The sequence below is a fragment of the Saccopteryx bilineata genome, chromosome 2 (assembly GCF_036850765.1).
Source record: "Saccopteryx bilineata isolate mSacBil1 chromosome 2, mSacBil1_pri_phased_curated, whole genome shotgun sequence".
Classification (NCBI taxonomy): domain Eukaryota; kingdom Metazoa; phylum Chordata; class Mammalia; order Chiroptera; family Emballonuridae; genus Saccopteryx; species Saccopteryx bilineata.
In genome coordinates, this window is record NC_089491.1 from 389560921 (window position 1) to 389579458 (window position 18538).

At 50.0% G+C, this 18538-nt stretch overlaps 1 protein-coding gene across 6 annotated transcripts; it reads right to left on the bottom strand.

Moving 5' to 3' along the window:
* Positions 1-348: 348 nt before the first annotated feature.
* On the bottom strand, positions 349-18045 carry ZNF18 (zinc finger protein 18). Of its 6 annotated transcripts, XM_066264274.1 has the most exons (8): positions 17671-17975; positions 15399-15902; positions 13844-14033; positions 13251-13345; positions 4028-4112; positions 3433-3435; positions 3273-3380; positions 349-1608 (listed from the first exon to the last, which is right to left on the bottom strand). In XM_066264274.1, the coding sequence occupies exons 1-8, from the start codon at positions 17683-17685 to the stop codon at positions 821-823; spliced, it is 1788 nt and encodes a 595-aa protein (XP_066120371.1). In that variant the 5' UTR covers positions 17686-17975; the 3' UTR covers positions 349-820. The 6 variants fall into 6 exon arrangements, with proteins under 6 accessions (XP_066120371.1, XP_066120366.1, XP_066120370.1 ...); XM_066264269.1 differs by lacking the exons at positions 3273-3380; positions 3433-3435 and adding an exon at positions 16988-17062 and having other exon boundaries at positions 17335-17973; XM_066264273.1 differs by lacking the exons at positions 3273-3380; positions 3433-3435; positions 17671-17975 and adding an exon at positions 18009-18045.
* Between the last annotated feature and the right edge of the window lie 493 nt (positions 18046-18538).

An 18538-nucleotide genomic window follows, 5' to 3' on the forward strand; every position in this document is an offset into this window, starting at 1 on the left:
TATGGAACCGGACATTGACCATCTCATTAGCCAAAAGCAGGCCCATAGTTCCCATTGAAATACTGGTCAGTTTATTGATTTAAATTTACTTGCTATTTTAAATATTGTATTTGTTTCCGGTTTTTTTACTTTAAAATAAGATATGTGCAGTGTGCATAGGGATTTGTTCATAGTTTTTTTTTATAGTCCAGCCTTCCAACGGTCTGTGGGACAGTGAACTGGCCCCTGTGTAAAGGGTTTGGGGACCCCTGGTCTAGGAGCTCAGCTACCGCTGTGGGTCTTTCACAGGAAAATGCACTTGGAGTTCCAGTCAGCACCAACCAGACACAAATGAGACAGGAGTGACTCTGTGAAGTTTATTTAAAACGGGACATGACCTTAGTTTTGCACTGTGACAAAGAACGCTTGTGAGTTCACGGGCCGTTTCCCTTCCGTAAGTTCTGAAAGGGCCGACCCAAGGTTCTTCCCACGAGCAACAGCAGCAGCTTAGCCAGTGCGTGAAACTCCTCCCACACAGCACTTGTAAAACGAGACCTCCAAGTGACAGATGTTTCCCCATCTCTTCCCCCCCAAAAAGAGATGAGGTGAAAGACAAAGACAATCCTTTCTCCTGATGCAGAAGCAAGAAGTGGAGCCAGCAGGAAACCAGGCCACAGGCCAGCACAGCCTCCAAGTCTGAAAGCACGTCCAGGCCCTCTGCTCTGAGTCAGGCACGCGCACGGACAGAGAACGGGTCTCCTCCGGGAGGTGTGCTCGCTCTGGCCAGGCTGAGGGCTGCAGACGGCCGGGGGCCTGGCCGGCCGCGTCCCGGAGCCTGCGCCTACGGAAAGGGCTTCTTGCCCAGGTGCGACCTCTGGTGCTTGTCCAGGCTGGAGCTCCAGCTGAAGCTCTTCCCGCAGCGGGCGCACCGGTACGGCTTCTCCCCCGTGTGGACCCGCTGGTGCCTGTTGAAGTTGGACCTCTGGATGAAGCTCTTCTCGCAGAGGGGGCACTTGTAGGGCTTCTCGCCGGTGTGGATCTTGCGGTGGTGGCGCAGGCCAGAGCAGTCGCTGAAGCCCTTCCCGCAGTAGTCGCACTTGCAGGGCTTCTCCCCGCTGTGGGTGCGCTGGTGCTTGACCAGGTCCGCGCTGCGCAGGAAGGCCTTCTGGCAGGTGGGGCACTGGAAGTAGGTCTGCCCGCTGTGGGTGCGCTGGTGGAAGACCAGCTGCGAGCTCCTGCAGAAGGTCTTCCCGCACTCAGGGCAGGTGGGCAGCCTCTGGGCCATGGGGGCCCTCAGCTGGCCCCGGGGCGGGGCCTCCCTCTTCTCCTCCGGCCACCGCGTGGACGGGTGCCCTGGGTGGGCGCTAGGCGCAGGAGGGCCCAGCGGTCTCCCAGACTTTCTGTCTGGAGGGGGGAGCTGCGCCCCGCGCCCCTCGGCCTGGGGGCGCTCCTGAGCCGCAGGAAGCGTCTCTCCCCCAGCAGAGTGTCGGGGCTGGTCCGGGGGGCCAAGGCCGCTCGGGGAAGCCTGAGCGGGGGCCTCCTCTGTGGAGTGGCGGGGGGCCTCGGGGGCGTCCTGGCCCCTGTAGTTCTCCAAGTTCAGGTTCTCTTTGTCGTTCTCCTGTCTGTCTCCTGAAAGAGGAGAGACATAAAATAACTCAGTAAACAGTAGACCCTGGATTCTACTTCAAATGGCAAAGGGTCATCATAAAACATTAATTCTTCTGCCAAGAGGGCATCATGCATGAGGAAGAAAGCTGTCGTCCGATCTGAGCACCGGAACTCATGTCGGCTGTGCTGGGGGCCAGGCTCCGGGATTCAGCTCTGGGCCCGGGACAACGTCTAACAGCAGGGGGGCTCACCGAGGGCACAGTTGGAACCCCCCCCCAAAAAAATAGCATGAATTTAAAAAAAATTTTAATTGAGCCCTGGCCAGTGGCACAGCGGAGAGAGTGTCCCAGAGCAGAGGTCGTTGGTTCAATCTTGGGGCCACAGCTCAATCCCAGGGTCACAGGCTCATTGCCAGCAGTGCCAGCTCGACCCCGAGGGCACTGGCTCAACCCCCGGACGTCACCAGGAAGAGCCCCAGACAGAGCACATCTGAGAAGCAATCAATGGCACAACTCAAGTGAAGCAATGATGGGTTGATGCTTCTTTCTCCTTCCCTCCCTCTCTCTCTGCCTTCCTGTTTCCCTCTTTAAAAAAAAGTACACAGAAGATAACCAAATTAACCTCAATCATACCACCCAGAGGTAACAACTATGTGAGCATACATTTCCTTCCAGTCTCATTCAACATGTCTGTGTGTGTGTGTGTGTGTGTATCTGACATAATTAACACGTATTCACAGTGCTGTATCTGGCTCTGTAGCATTTAAGTTGTAAATGGTGGTTTTTCTCAATTTCATATGGATTTCCCCTTCACAAGTAACCAGAAATTCAGGAAATGCTTCAATGTACCATTTCACTATCTTTTTAATGTGCAGTGAGGCCTGACCTTGGTATTCCAACTAGACTAACCCCATCATGGCCAGTGAGCACCAGTGGAATGGAAACCCAGTTCTAGCATCTCCCCCACCGCCTCCCACGTGATGGCAGGAGACCAGCAGAGGCCCTGACCGGTGGGGGCTCACTCACCCGTGCAGGTGGGCCCTGGCCCTGACCGGTGGGGGCTCACCCACCCGTGCAGGTGGGCCCTGGCCCTGACCGGTGGGGGCTCACCCACCCGTGCAGGTGGGCCCTGGCCCTGACCGGTGGGGGCTCACCCACCCGTGCAGGTGGGCCCTGGCCCTGACCGGTGGGGGCTCACCCACCCGTGCAGGTGGGCCCTGGCCCTGACCGGTGGGGGCTCACCCACCCGTGCAGGTGGGCCCTGGCCCTGACCGGTGGGGGCTCACCCACCCGTGCAGGTGGGCCCTGGCCCTGACCGGTGGGGGCTCACCCACCCGTGCAGGTGGGCCCTGGCCCTGACCGGTGGGGGCTCACCCACCCGTGCAGGTGGGCCCTGGCCCTGACCGGTGGGGGCTCACCCACCCGTGCAGGTGGGCCCTGGCCCTGACCGGTGGGGGCTCACCCACCCGTGCAGGTGGGCCCTGGCCCTGACCGGTGGGGGCTCACCCACCCGTGCAGGTGGGCCCTGGCCCTGACCGGTGGGGGCTCACCCACCCGTGCAGGTGGGCCCTGGCCCTGACCGGTGGGGGCTCACTCACCCGTGCAGGTGGGCCCTGGCCCTGACCGGTGGGGGCTCACTCACCCGTGCAGGTGGGCCCTGGCCCTGACCGGTGGGGGCTCACTCACCCGTGCAGGTGGGCCTGGGGAGCTTCTCGCTGACATGCACCTGCAGTCCCGCCAGCCCCTCCCCATAGTCCGCTGAATTAGTCAGGCCAGCCTTGCAACTGGCAATGCCTGGGACAGAGGGAGAGAACGGTGGGCCTCGGTGACTTGGGGGACTGAGGACCAGCTGTTTTCTCAGGCATGCCCTGAGCGTGAAAGGAAGCCTGAGGCCCTGGAGGCCACGGCAGGTAACTCATGTCAGAAGGACGTGTGGAGCTCCTATGACACCAGGACTCACGAGGTAACGAGACGTACGGGGAAGACCACAGAGCCCGCGCAGGCAGAATCAGACCACCGGCAGGCTGGGACCAGGGTCACGATTAAGACCCCTCCCATAGTTGGCTGGGACTCATTTAGTGTTAAAGAGCATGAACTCAGAGCCAGCCACAACCAAGTTCCCACCGTAACTCAGCACCCAACGAGCTACGTAACAGTGAGCTAGGGACTTGGTCGAACATTCCCTTTCATCCTCTTAAAAATGGGAATACCATCACCCGATTCGTAGCTGAAAGGAGTTCCTTATGTAATACGCCCATGACGGGCCCTGGTACAGACTACTTCAGTTCCAGGAAGGTCTTCTCTCTGTAACTCTGCCATCTCCAGCTCACGCCCGTGCCCAGAGGCGTCACTGGTGATATCCTTCGCCCAGAGCACCTCTCTGTGTACAGAGAATGCTCCCCAGCCTTCCCGCCTTCCTCCCGGGCTGCCCACGCCCTCACCTCCTGAGACCATCTTGCCGTAGGTCTCCAGCATGAGGTCCCAGTACTGCTCCTTCTGGGTGGAATCCAGGTGCCTCCACTGCTCCTAGAAACAAGAGCGCTGTGAATCCAGTGGAGGCGTCTGAACCCAGCCTTCCCCGCCCCGAGGAGGCTGAGAGGAAAGGACAGTGGAATACTCAGAAGTCCTGGGAGGTGCTTCAAGGCCAAAGGCCAAAGGGAGGCCCGCCCGCCATCAGCATTTCTTGCCCTGGGTGTGGGAAGCACGAGGCTTTAGGTCCCGTGTGGTGTTTAAGCTGTGGGAAGAAGGAGCCCTCTCTCCCCTGGCCTTTTCTTCCACGTCCACTGCCCAAGGACAGGTCTTTGGACAGGAGCTCCCCAATGTTCCTGACACGTCATTACAGTCTGGATATTCAACAGAGAAAAGAAGAAAATGAGAAAGACATCTGTTGGAACAGTGACTGTACAGTGAAACAGTGGGAAGAATCCACAGCAAGGCCAGCTGCGTGGTAAGTCACCAGGACACAGACTGGCGGACAAGCAGACAGACCAGTGGACTCAGCAGACAGACCCGCAGACTCCGCACACCCACCCCCGCGGCACGCAGGCGCCATCGCCCGCCGGTTCCGGGTTAGGGTCTGATGTCAAGTCCGTGTTCCTTCCGGTGAGCGGGAAACTGCTGAGTTCTCTAGGGCCAGGTGCCTCGGTCATCCCCAACCCGTGCCTCTCTTAGCCCCTGACCCTGACCCTGGACCCTGGAGCCTCAGAGCTGGGCGTGCCATCTAAGTAGGGTCTCCTTCCGTGAATTCAAATGTCACCTCTTCACCCAGGAAACGACTGTGAGGGACTCAGTCTGCACAGCAAAGTGATCAACAGCCAGTCTCTGGAGTCAAACACACTGGGTCACAAGTCCCAGTTCTGCCCCTCCTGGCTGTGTGATCTTGAGCACGTTACTTAACCTATCTGGGCCTCAGTCCTCACCTGATGAGAGTACTAAACTCAAAATCTGTTCGGAGGCTTAACAGAAATACTGCAGGTGTCATCTGTTTTTAGCGTGTATTGTCCTCATGGCATTCATCAGTTTATTAAATAATTACATATATGCACATTATGTATATCAGTGGTCTCCAACCTTTTTTTGGGCCACGGACTGGTTTAATGTCAGAAAATATTTTCATGGACCGGCCTTTAGGGTGGGACCGAGACAAGCATCAAGAGTGAGTCTTAGACGGATGTAACAGAGGGAATCTGGTCATTTTTTAAAAATAAAACATCGTTCAGACTTAAATATAAATAAAACAGAAATAATGTTAAGTTATTTATTCTTTCTCTGCGGACCGGTACCAAATGGCCCACAGACCGGTACCGGTCCACGGCCCGGGGTTTGGGGACCACTGATAGATATGACAGAATACCCAATCTTCTTTATATATATTTATACACACACACACACATAAAAATATTAAGTAGTAAACCAATAGGTGGTTCCATGAGCACACAGCACCGTCCCTCAGTGTACACTGTCCTTTCAAAAACCGGAAGGCACGTCAGGAGCCTCTGGACCTCCAGCTCAAAGTCACAGACTCACTCCCCTGCCAGCCAGCGAGGGGCCTGTGGATAAAACCCTTCACTTAAGAGGCAAGACACCTACCAGAGCCATTTTGCTGCTTCTCACTTCTAAAAGAAGAGGAAAAAAATCTAACTTCCTATTCTAGAAGGGCGGAAGCAGGGCTGATGGAGAAACCATCTTGATTTTTGTGTGGCAGCAGCACCATCTTGTGGGTTTATAACACAGTACCACAAGGGACTCGCACAGAATTCTTGGTACTGTGTTCCTTTTCCAAGACTGGAAGATACAGAGTGTGAGGTAAATGTGTCCCCAAGTGTATGAGAGTCTAACGCAGTCATGGTCCCTAATAACAGAGCACCACTGTGTGAGGTCCCAGGGCACCGGGCTGACTTACTGCCCAAGCTCCTAGTTCATGAAAGATCGGGAAGAGCAGTTTCTTCGTATTTAAAAAATCCCTTCACTTACAAAGGGTTCCATTAAACATCAAGGTCCTCCAGACACCTAGTTGTTAGTTTGGAGGATGGATATTAGGATTGCATAGGGATGATTTTTTTTTTAATATTAATATTTTTTTATTAAATTTAATGCAGTGACATTGATAAATCAGGGTACATATGTTGAGAGAAAATATCTCTAGATTATTTTGACATTTGATTGTGCTGTATACCCCTCCCGCAAAGTTAAATTGTCTTCTGTCACCTTCTATCTGGTTTTCTTTGTGCCCCTCCCCTCCCCTAACCCCTCTCTCCTTCTTCACCCCCTCCCCCCTCCCCCAACCCCCCCGCCCCTGTTGCCATCACATTCTTGTTCATGTCTCTTGAGTCTCATTTTTATGTCCCTTCTATGTATGGATTCATCTCAGTTTTTTTTCTGATTTACTTATTTCACTCCGTATAATGTTATCAAGGTCCATCCATGTTATTGTAAATGATCCGATGTCATCATTTCTTATGGCTGAGTAGTATTCCATAGTATATATGTACCAAAGTTTTTTAATCCACTCGTCCTCTGACGGACACTTGGGCTGTTTCCAGATCTTCGCTATTGTGAACAATGCTGCCACAAACATGCGGGTGCATTTCTCCTTTTCGAGCCGTTCTATGGTGTCCTTGGGGTATATTCCTAAAAGTGGGATAGCTGGGTCAAAAGGCGGTTCGATTTTCAGTTTTTTGAGGAATCTCCATACTGTTTTCCACAGTGGCTGCACCAGTCTGCATTCCCACCAGCAGTGCAGGAGGGTCCCCTTTTCTCCACATCCTCCCCAGCACTTATTCTGTGTTGTTTTGTTGATAAGCGCCATTCTGACTGGTGTAAGGTGATATCTCATTGTGGTTTTAATTTGCATTTCTCTAATGATTAGTGATGTTGAGCATTTTTTCATATGCCTATTGGCCATCTGTATGTCCTCTTTGGAGAAGTGTCTATTCATCTCTTTTGCCCATTTTTGGATTGGGTTGTTTGTCTTCCTGGTGTTGAGTTTTACAAGTTCTTTATAAATTTTGGTTATTAACCCCTTATCAGACGTATTGTCAAATATGTTCTCCCATTGTGTAGTTTGTCTTTTTATTCTGTTCTTGTTGTCTTTAGCTGTGCAAAAGCTTTTTAGTTTGATATAGTCCCATTTGTTTATCCTGTCTTTTATTTCACTTCCCCGTGGAGATAAATCAGCAAATATATTGCTCCGAGAGATGTCAGAGAGCTTACTGCCTCTGTTTTCTTCCAAGATGCTTATGGTTTCACGGCCTACATTCAAGTCTTTTATCCATTTTGAGTTTATTTTTGTGAGTGGTGTAAGCTGGTGATCTAGTTTCATTTTTTTGCAGGTAGCTGTCCAATTTTCCCAACACCATTTGTTAAAGAGGCTGTCTTTACTCCATTGTATTTCCTTACCTCCTTTGTCAAATATCAGTTGTCCATAGAACTGTGGGTTTATTTCTGGGTTCTCTGTTCTATTCCATTGATCTATATGCCTGTTCTTATGCCAGTACCAGGCTGTTTTGAGTACAATGGCCTTGTAGTATAACTTGATATCAGGAAGTGTGATACCTCCCACTTTATTCTTCTTTTTTAAGATTGCTGAGGTTATTCGTGTCCTTTTTTGGTTCCATATAAATTTTTGGAATATGTGTTCTATATCTTTGAAGTATGTCATTGGTATTTTAATTGGTATTGCATTGAATTTATAAATTGCTTTGGGTAATATAGACATTTTAATGATGTTTATTCTTCCTAACCATGAGCACGGTATATGCTTCCACTTGTTAGTATCTTCCTTGATTTCTTTTATCAATGTTTTGTAATTTTCCGAGTACAAGTCTTTAGTCTCCTTGGTTAAGTTTACTCCTAGGTACTTTATTTTTTTGGTTGTAATTGTGAAGGGGATTGTTTCCTTAATTTCTCTTTCTGACTGTTCATTGTTGGTGTATAAAAATGCTTCTGATTTCTGAGTATTGATTTTATATCCTGCCACTTTGCTGAATTTATTTATCAGGTCCAGTAGTTTTTTGACTGAGACTTTAGGGTTTTCTATATACAATATCATATCATCTGCAAATAATGATAGTTTTACTTCTTCTTTTCCAACTTGAATGCCTTTTATTTCTTCTTCTTGTCTGATTGCTGTGGCTAGGACTTCCAGGACTATGTTAAATAAGAGTGGTGAAAGGGGGCACCCCTGCCTTGTTCCTGATCTTAAGGGTATTGCTTTTAATTTTTGCCCATTGAGTATGATGTTGGCTGTGGGTTTCTCATAGATGGCTTTTATCATGTTGAAGTATGTTCCCTGTATTCCCACTTTGCTGAGAGTTTTGATCATGAATGGGTGCTGGATTTTATCAAATGCTTTTTCTGCATCTATTGAAATTATCATATGGTTTTTCTCCTTCTTTTTGTTTATGTGATGAATCACATTGATTGATTTACGAATATTGTACCAGCCTTGCCTCCCCAGAATAAATCCCACTTGATCATGGTGTATGATTTTTTCCATATATTGTTGGATCCGGTTTGCTAATATTTTGTTGAGGATTTTAGCATCTATATTCATCAGAGATATTGGCCTATAATTTTCTTTCTTTGTGTGGTCTTTGCCTGGTTTTGGAATCAGAATTATGCTCGCCTCATAAAAGGAGTTTGGAAGTCTTCCTTCCTCTTGAATTTTTTGAAATAGTTTGAGAAGGATAGGAGTTAGTTCTTCTTTGAATATTTGGTAGAATTCTGTTGTGAAGCCATCGGGCCCTGGACTTTTCTTTGTTGGGAGTTTTTTGATAACTGTTTCGATCTCCTTTGGTGTAATTGGTCTGTTTAAGTTTTCTGATTCTTCCAGATTGATTTTTGGAAGACTACGTTTCAAGGAATTTGTCCATTTCATCTAGGTTGTCTAGTTTTTTGGCATACAGTTCTTCATAGTATTTTCTTAAAATATTTTGTATTTCTGTTGTGTCAGTTGTTATTTCTCCTCTCTCATTTCTAATTTTATTTGAGTCCTCTCTCTCTTTTTCTTGGTGAGTCTACTTAAAGGTGCATCAATCTTGTTTACCTTTTCAAAGAACCAGCTCCTAGTTTCATTGATCCTCTGTATTGTTTCTTTAGCCTCTATGTCATTTATTTCTGCTCTGATCTTTATTATTTCCTTCCTTCTACTACATTTGGGCTTTACTTGCTGTTCTTTTTCTAATTCTTTTAGATGCAGGGTTAAGTTGTTTATTTGAGCTTTTTCTAGCTTCTGAAAGTGTGCCTGTAGTGCTATGAACTTCCCTCTCAGCACTGCTTTTGCTGTGTCCCATAAATTTTGAGTTGTTGTATGCTCATTGTCATTCGTTTCTAGGAATTTCTTTATTTCTTCTTTGATCTCATTCTTAATCCATTCATTATTTAACACCCTGCTATTTAGTTTCCATGTGTTTGAGAATTTTTGAGCTTTCCTGCTGTGATTCATTTCTAGTTTCATGCCGTTGTGATCGGAGAAAGTGCTTGATATGATTTCAGTCTTCTTAAATTTGTTGAGAGCACTTTTGTGCCCTAACATGTGGTCTATCCTAGAGAATGTACCATGAGCACTTGAAAAGAATGTATATTCTGCTGCTTTAGGGTGAAAAGTTCTGAAGATATCTATTAAATCGAGTTGATCTAGTGTTTCCAATAAGTCTGCTGTTTCTTTGTTAATTTTCTTTCTTGAGGATCTATCTAGTGATGTTAGTGGGGTATTGAAATCCCCTACTATTATAGTATTGCTGTTGATCTCGCTCTTTAAATCCATCAAAATCTGTTTTATATATTTGGGTGCTCCTATATTAGGTGCATAGATATTTATAATAGTTATATCTTCCTGTTGGATAACTCCCTTTATCATTATGTAGTGGCCTTCTTTATCTCTTACTATATCCTTTGTTTTAAAGTCCAATTTGTCTGATATAAGTATTGCTACCCCAGCTTTTTTTTCATTTCCGTTTGCATGAAACATTTTTTTCCATCCTTTTACCTTCAATCTGTGTGTGTCTTTTGTTCTAAGGTGTGTCTCTTGTAGACAACATATGTATGGGTCCTGTTTTCTTATCCACGCAGCTACCCTATGTCTTTTGATTGGATCATTTAATCCATTTACATTTAAGGTTATTATTGATATGTAGTTGTTTATTGCCATTTTCTTCTTTAAAGGTATATTCCTTTTTCTTTTTTTTTTTCTGTATTCTTTTCCCACTTTATCTGTTTACACCAGGCCCCTTAATATTTCCTGCAGCATTGGTTTGGTTGTAATGAATTCCTTGAGTTGTTTTTTGTCTGGGAAGCTTTTTATTTCTCCTTCAATTTTAAATGATAGCCTTGCTGGATAAAGTAGTCTTGGTTGTAGGTTCTTGTCTGCATTACTTTGAATATTTCTTGCCATTCCCTTCTGGCCTCAAGTGTTTCTGTTGAGAAGTCAGATGTCATCCTTATGGGGGCTCCTTTGTAGGTGATAACTTTTTTTCTCTTGCAGCTTTTAATATTTTCTCTTTATCGCTTAGCTTTGGTATTTTAATTATGATGTGTCTTGGTGTAGGTTTCTTTGGGTTTCTCTTTAATGGAGTCCTCTGTGCTTCTTGGATTTGTGAGAGTTTCTCTTGCATTAATTTAGGGAAGTTTTCAGCTATGATATGATTGAACAAAGTCTCTATCCCTTGTTCTTTTTCTTCTTCTTCAGGAACCCCTATGATGCGGATGTTATTTCTCTTCATATTGTCACAGAGCTCTCTAAGAGTTTCCTCTGACTTTTTGAGTCTTTTTTCTCTTTTCTTCTCTGCTTTCATGCCTTCATTCCAGTTGTCTTCTAACTCGCTGATTCGATCCTCTGCTCTATCTATCCTGTTTTTAATTCCTTCCATTGTGGTCTTTATTTCTGATATTGTATTTGTCGTCTCCAACTGATTCTTTTTTATACTTGCTATTTCTTTATTTAGGTTTTCAAACTCCCCCTCCATTGTTGTTCTAAGATCCCTAAGCATCCTTACAATCATTATTTTGAACTCCGCATCTGGAAGTTTGATTATTTCCATATCACTCAGTTCATCTCTCGAAAGTGTCTCTTGTGGTTTCATTTGGATTGCACTCCTTTGTTTTCTCATCTTCTTCTTTTTTTTTTTTATTTGTAGAGTTGATTGAGTCTAGGCTTGGTGTTGTCTGCCTCCAGTTTTCAGTTGTTATTTTTAGGTCTTCGTGGGTTGGTATCAGCTATTATTTGTAATCCACTTTCGGATTTGGGCAGCTTTGAAGTCTTGATTTGTTTGTTTTCTTAACAGGTGATAGTCTTGTTAACTGATCTCAGCAGGGGGCTTCCTTGAAACTGTATCCAGGAATGCTGTGGATGTAACCTGAGACGCTGAAGGTCTCTTCCTCCAACTAATCTCACTGGGGGCAGGGTTTTTTCTCTCAGCTTCAGTAGGGGGAGGTGTATCTCAGATCTCCATGGAGACCTGAGTTACTGCCCCTCCTCCCCACTTCTTGTTTTCAGCTGTGTCTTGTTGTGCTGATTGGAGCTGGATAGATGTCCAGAGATCTCTGATCCGGAAGCACTTCAGCTCTGTTTTGTGAAAGGTTCAGTCCCTCCCCCAGCTATGGCCACCTCCAGCACGAATGAGTCAGCTTTTTTATTTTGTTTCTTGCATACCTTAGCCCCTCACAGTCTGTCCCTCTCCCTGTCTTTTCCACTTGGGAGATAAGCTGGTCTTTTCAACCCACCTTGCTCCCTGGTCGCCAGGTAAGTGGCTGTGAGCAGTAGTTTCTGCTCTTTTTCCTCTGTGAAATCCTCTCTGGGCTCTCAGCCTCACCCCCCTCCTTCCCTTCCTGTAAGCAGAGGAGATTCAGGCACTCCTTACCAGGATTATTGTGACTTCCTCTTTGCTCCTTGGTTTTTGACAGCTGTTCTTGCAGTTCAGTGTTGGTTTTTCATGCTGATTTTTTCTAAATTGATTTGTGTTCCAGTTTGGTGTTGAGAGCTGGGTGTCTGTGCATCCGCCTACTCCGCTGCCATCTTCTCTCTCTCGCATAGGGATGATTTTTATTCATTTAGGCTGAGTGGCTGTTAATCAGTTATCTGTTAAATATATGAAATTTCTCTCTCTCTCTCTCTCTCTCTCTCTCTCTCTCTCTCACACACACACACACACACGCTGCTGCTGCTGCTGCTGCTGCTGGTGAGTGCTTTAAATCTCTTCACATTAAGCCATCCAGAATAGGTCATGGTTAATGTCGTTACATTATAGTATAGAGTTAATGCTTAATTCTACTATGTAGTTAAAATGTTAATAAATTATATATACTTTTTACATAGAGACACTGTATTTACAATAACCTAAACAATAATCCTCCGCAGTCTGCTTGAAATCTCTGAGAATACCCAGTTTTACTCACAAAGCAATCTCCGAACACTTTGGTTTCTGGGCACATGGATGGCAAGAAGGCACCCCTGAGGCCCGAAGGTGTACCCCTGCCCTGCCCTCCCGTCCCTTTCCCGGGACGAGCTGACTCCTCTGGGAGGCTTAGGTTAGGAAGTGCAGCATCGCCCGACCATAAGGAAGAAGGAGACAAGACTACCTCCTCACAGCCCCCACTCCCGGGCTCAGGTTCCATTACTCAAGAGGACGATGCCTTCGGAAACATTCTATCTTATGAAAAATACTGAAACTCGAGTCTCATCCCACAGGTAGGAATCTTTTTTTCCTTTTTCCGGCAGACAGAGAGAGAGAGAGAGGGAGGGACAGACAGACAGGAAGGGAAAGAGATGAGAAGCATCGATTCTTTGTTGCGACACCTTAGTTGTTCATTGATTGCTCTCTCATATGCGCCTTGACCGCAGGGCTACAGCAGACTGAGTAACCCCTTGCTCAAGCCAGCGACCATGAGGTCCTGTCTATGATCCTATGCTTAAGCCAGTAACCCCATGCTCAAGCTGGTGAGCCCGCGCTCGAGCTGGTGGCCTCAGGGTTTTGAACCTGGGTCCTCAGCGTCCCAGTCCGACGCTCTATCCACTGCACCACCTGTCAGGCAGTATGCCTCCTGCTATCCTTGCTAGGCCTTCTTTTCTCCACCACTTCCGAGACCCCTCCCCCTTTCGGTCCCCCTCACTGGACACGCCCTCAGAGCCTGGTCCTGAGGCAGTTGGCGCAGGACCACCCAGCTCACCTGGGTGGCTGTCTGGAGAAGTGCATCGTCCAAGTCCTGGTCACTTCTGAAGAGCCTACCCTCAGACTGGGCAGGAAACTGAGGAGCGGCCATCGCTGCAGGGAGATGTGCAAGTGTGAAGAATTAGATGTCCCTCCCCCAAGGGTACAGATACAAATCTTCAGCAATTAGAATGGATACCTGTTTCACCATCTGTGATTTCAAGAACTGTATTTACCTTCCTAACAAACCCCACCTCTGTCCAACCTTCCAGATGGTCTCACCCATATTTTCTTCCATATCCTTCCCCCAAACCAAAATCCAGAAGGTCCAGCCTGGTCATGAAGTGTTTTAAATGACTGGCTCTCACTATCCAAATGGGAGTGAGCCCCGTGGGCCCGCCTATAGGGCTGCTCTGAGCTCTCTGGTGGTGCCCCAACGTGGGCAGCGCTGTCCCTGATCCCCAACCTCCCTCTCAGCTCCGGGGGCCGCCTGTAGGGCTGCTCTGAGCTCTCTGGTGGTGCCCCAACGTGGGCAGCGCTGTCCCTCATCCCCACCTCCCTTTCAGCCCCAGGGGCCCACCCACGTTTCCACAGACAGCCCCACACACCCACCTAGTTCCTGCTCCACGTCACACTCCTCTTTTACGGTGTGGCTCAGCAGCTCCCCCGGCCCAGAGGCTGAATTCTGAAGCCCCAGCTCCTGGCACATCAGGTCAGGGTGGGGCTCCACTTCCCCCGCTGGGCAGCTTGCGGCTTCCACCTTCTCGGAGAGGACGTCCTGTCCGAGCACTTGGATGCTGATCTAGAGACCACACAGGACTGGTTACTGAAAAGGTCCGGAGTAAGGGTTTCTGAAAGCATCTGTGACAGATCATAAGACAGGGCCTTAGGGACACGCAGTGAGGGGAGAGAAAACCAGCTCTCCTTGCTAGTACAGCAGGAGCCAATGAGGGAGGCCCCTCCCAGCGGAGCCAGGCGGGAGACCAGTGAGGGAGGCCCCTCCCAGCGGAGCCAGGTGGGAGGCCAATGAGGGAGGCCCCTCCCAGCAGAGCCAGGCGGGAGACCAGTGAGGGAGACCCCTCCCAGCTGAGCCAGGCGGGAGGCCAATGAGGGAGGCCCCTCCCAGCGGAGCCAGGCGGGAGACCTTCCACACACCACTAACACCGTGTTTCTGCTGGATGTCCCCCCCCCCCCCCCAGGGAAAACTCAGGCCTCTTTGGAGCGACTTCTCCAGCGGGAGACTTGATCTTCCCTGCCTAGTGGCTGAGAGAGCGCGGGGAGCCCCAGGAACCCTGGGGTTAGGTGGGGCACGGGGTACACTGGTGTGGTATAACAAGGGACATCTAGTGGGTCTTTGACCCTGTCCCTGGCACGGTGCTCCTCAAGACCCTCAACATTACCTGAAGGGTGGGAGTGACCAGAACGACTTTGTTATTTATGAGCCCTCTCAAATACACCTGAGTTTATACTCATGTGGTGACGCCCAGTGGGCCCTCCTTTGCCTTCAGGACGGAGGCTGGTCGCCAGGAGAACCCCCAGGTAATCAGAGGCCTGGGACTTTCAGCTCCAACCCTCCACCTCTGAGGCGGGGAGAGCAGCTGGGGATGTTAAATCGCTAGTGGCCAATGAGAAATCCGTGTGCCTAAGTAATGAAGCCTCCAGAGAAACACCTCAGCTCGGGTTCTGGGAGCTTCTGAGCCGGCACACACGCAGAGGCGGCGGCGCTGAGAGCTGGAAACGGTGTGCCGCCATCGCCACCTCCTCTACCTGCCTCTTCCTGAGACACGCCCATCATGATACATCAACGTAAGTGAGGTGTTTTCCCGAGTTCCACGAACCATTCTAGAAAACGATGTGCGGGGAGGGTCTGGGGCACCTCCAAGTGCACAGCCCGCTGGCCACAAGCGCTCTGGACCCACCTGACCGGGCCCTGAAACAGGCAGTCTCTGGGACTGACCCTTACCCCGTGGGGTCCGAGTCCCGCCCGGAACACCAGGGTCAGAACTGAACGGAATCGGGGGGACACATGGTTGGAATCAGGGAACTGGAGAACTGATGGTTAGGGTAGAAAACTCCCAATTATTTGGTGTCAGAAAATAGACAAGACACCGAGAAGACCCGCGAGGGGCCCCGCGCCTCCTGAACAGACGGAAAGGCCTCTGCGCACCCACTGCCACAGGCTCCGGGGGTCTCCCTTCAGGCTCTCCACCAGGGTCGCCGCCTCCTCTCCGCTGCCTGGACGCTGCTTCCGCACCCACATCTGAAGCTCCCCGGGCAGGATGGTCAGGAACTGCTCCAGCATCAGGAGCTCCAGGATCTGCTCCTTGGTGTGCACCTCGGGCTGCAGCCACTGGAAACAGAGCTTCCGGAGTTGTCTCAGGGTCTCCTGGGGCCCAGACACCACCTGGTAAGGAAACTGCCGGAAGAGCTGGCGTGCCGTCTCCGGGCTGGAGGGCTCCCCCGGAGGAACGGCATCCGGTCCAGAACACGGGGCGTCCTCGGCCTTCGCCAGGGGCGGCGGTAGGACCAGGGCCTGCCCCAGCTCCACGGGCATCATCTGGCCTGGCAAGTCCTTTAGGGGAAGTTCTTCTGGGCTGCAGCTGTCGCTGGGGAGAACCAGGTCTTCACAGAGCCTCTCACAGGGACCCAAGAGAGGGAACGAGATCAAGTGCTATAGGGAGGAAAAAACACATTTTTCAGAAGGAACACATTTACAAGCCCTACCTGAGAAGCCTGGGAGTCAACCACGGACCTCTTTCATATCAATGGATACACTATGTTACTTTTCAAGATCGTAAACTTGAAGCCACAAAGCAAACCTCAGATACACATCTGAAACCCGTCACTATCATCCTGACCATTTTATAACATTCCACCCTGGTCTTCAGCTGTCCAACCCCAGTAGAAAAGGAAATGGAGCGCCTGAAGCATCTCACTGTAGGTCTCAGGTAAGCAGCTCTTCTGCAAAACACTCTTCCCGCTGCATCCCTATGTCAGCCGACTAACACAGAGAGCTGGACAAAGACATCAGTGTCCTCCTATAAAGGCGAATGTTGAAATAACCAGATGCTCCCATAATAAATACTAGGCTGAAGAGAATAAAGTAACTCTTCTCTGAAAAGTGCAATAAAATTTCAAAGTGACCTCTTTTGAATGCCATATTGAAAACTGGGAATTTTTTTTTTTTTTTTTTTTAAACAAGAACAAAAAAGAAACGATCACAGCTGAAATTTTCATCATTGGGCTTAAAGAAGTTTTAGCATAAATACTAACTAGAAAACATTCCTACAGACTTGGACCAAGTAATATTATGGTGAATGGTATCAGAATTTAGAAGATAGCAAGCCCTGGCCGGTTGGCTCAGTGGTAGACTGTCAGCCCGGCCTGTGGAAGTCCCAGGTTCAATTCCCGGCCAGGGCACACAGGAGAAGCGCCCATCTGCTTCTCCACTCCTCCCCCTCTCCTTCCTCTCTGTCTCTCTCTTCCCCTCCCGCAGCCGAGGCTCCATTGGAACAAAGTTGGCTTGGGCGCTGAGGATGGCTCCATGGCCTCTGCCTCAGGAACTAGAATGGCTCTGGTTGCAACAGAGCGAGGCCCCAGATGGGCAGAGCATCGCCCCCTGGTGGGCTTGCCAGGTGGATCCTGGTCAGGGGCATGTGGGAGTCTATCTGCTGCCCCCCACCCTCACTTAGGAAAAATAGAAGAAAAAAAATTTGTAAGATAGAGCAATTAAGATGGTAAAAAACAGAGCCTGACCTGTGGTGGCACAGTAGATAAAACATCCACCTAGAACGCTGAGGTCACCGGTTCGAAACCCCAGGCTTGCCAGGTCTAGGCACACACAAGAAGAAACTATGAGTTGATGCTTCCTGCTCCTGTTCCCCTCACCTCCCTCCACAGCACCTTTCTCTCTCTCTCCTCTGTCTATAAATAAAGTCTTTAAAAACAGAAATACTAAATGGCAAAGCAAGTGCCATATCTATTATAGTTAGCTCCCTTGCATGCAATGGTAATGCTGGATTGATTACTGAACCAATCCTTAAATGTTATGTTGTCTAGTTCTCCAGAGAGCCCTAATCAACATCCAAAAGACACCCCATCACCTGGGTATCTGCCTTTAATCACAGACCAGTACAACACTCCAGCTTTTGACAGTATTCTCCGTGAGCGATAAAAACCAATGTCCTCATCAGCCAACTGAAACCCGGGAAGCTCTGATGCCTGAGCTTTGGGGGGGTTTGGAGGGGGAGCTGCCAACGTTTGCACAGTTGTGGGGGCGGGTTCTGGGGCGACTACCAGCAGTCGGGGGGTGGGGGCTGCAGGTATTTAGCGTGGCGGGACCAGGGCAGCTAATGCCCTAAAAGGCGCTGGGCAATGCGACCCCCCCCCAAGTGTCCTGCACCCTGCGACCCCCGACCCCGCAGCACCCAGGGGCACACCAGGCACCAGCCCATTTCCAGCCTCTGCGGGAAGACAGGAGGCCGGGCCTGTCTTTGGTCCCTGCCCGGACACGTGGCTGCAGAGTCCCGGGGGGTCCGGGCTCCAGCACCGAGAGCCGCGGTCCGGGTACCGGGTCCGGGGGGGGGGGGTGTCTCCACGCCCTGAGTCCGCTCGCACAGCCGCCGCCCCTCCCCCCCCCCCGCGCGCTCAGGCGCACGGAGCGCGCCCACCGGCCCCGCCGCCCGGCTCGAAGCCCCTGCGAGCCAGGGGAGAACGACCGGCCACAGGCCCGACCCGGGAGGCCACGGCCGGGCCCGCCCAGCCCGCGCGTGCTCACCTCGGCCCACGGCGCCGGCTCTGAGCGCACTTCCGGGAGACGGGCGGCTGCGCGCGCCTCCAGCGGCGGCGAGAAGCGGGGCGAGTGAGTGGGCGGGACGAGGGCGGGGCCAAACTGAGGGGTCGGTTCCGATTGGTTACCGGGGGCCATCGGCTTCGCTGGGGCCTCCCGTGCGCTAAGGGTGCTCCCGGGTCCCCTCCGCAGTCCGCCGTTCAGGTATTGGGGGTCAAGCTTCCTGCTTTCTCTTAGCAACACATGTTTATTAAGTTTGTTCCAGGCTCGGAACCAGGGGCTGCGAGGGCTGCAGGGATAAACTCCCTTGTGCATCCCTGACGCCTCTCCGGGTCCCACTCCCAGAGCTGGAGTTCTCTGCCCTGATCCCTGGTCCTTAACCCGGTCTCGCGCCTTCTTGCCAGTCTTTGCTTTGCTTTTTTTAAAAATTGATTTTATTTATTTTTTATTGAACTTATTGGTTAATAAAAGTATACAGGTTTCAGGTGTTAAGTTCTATAATACATCATCTGTATGTT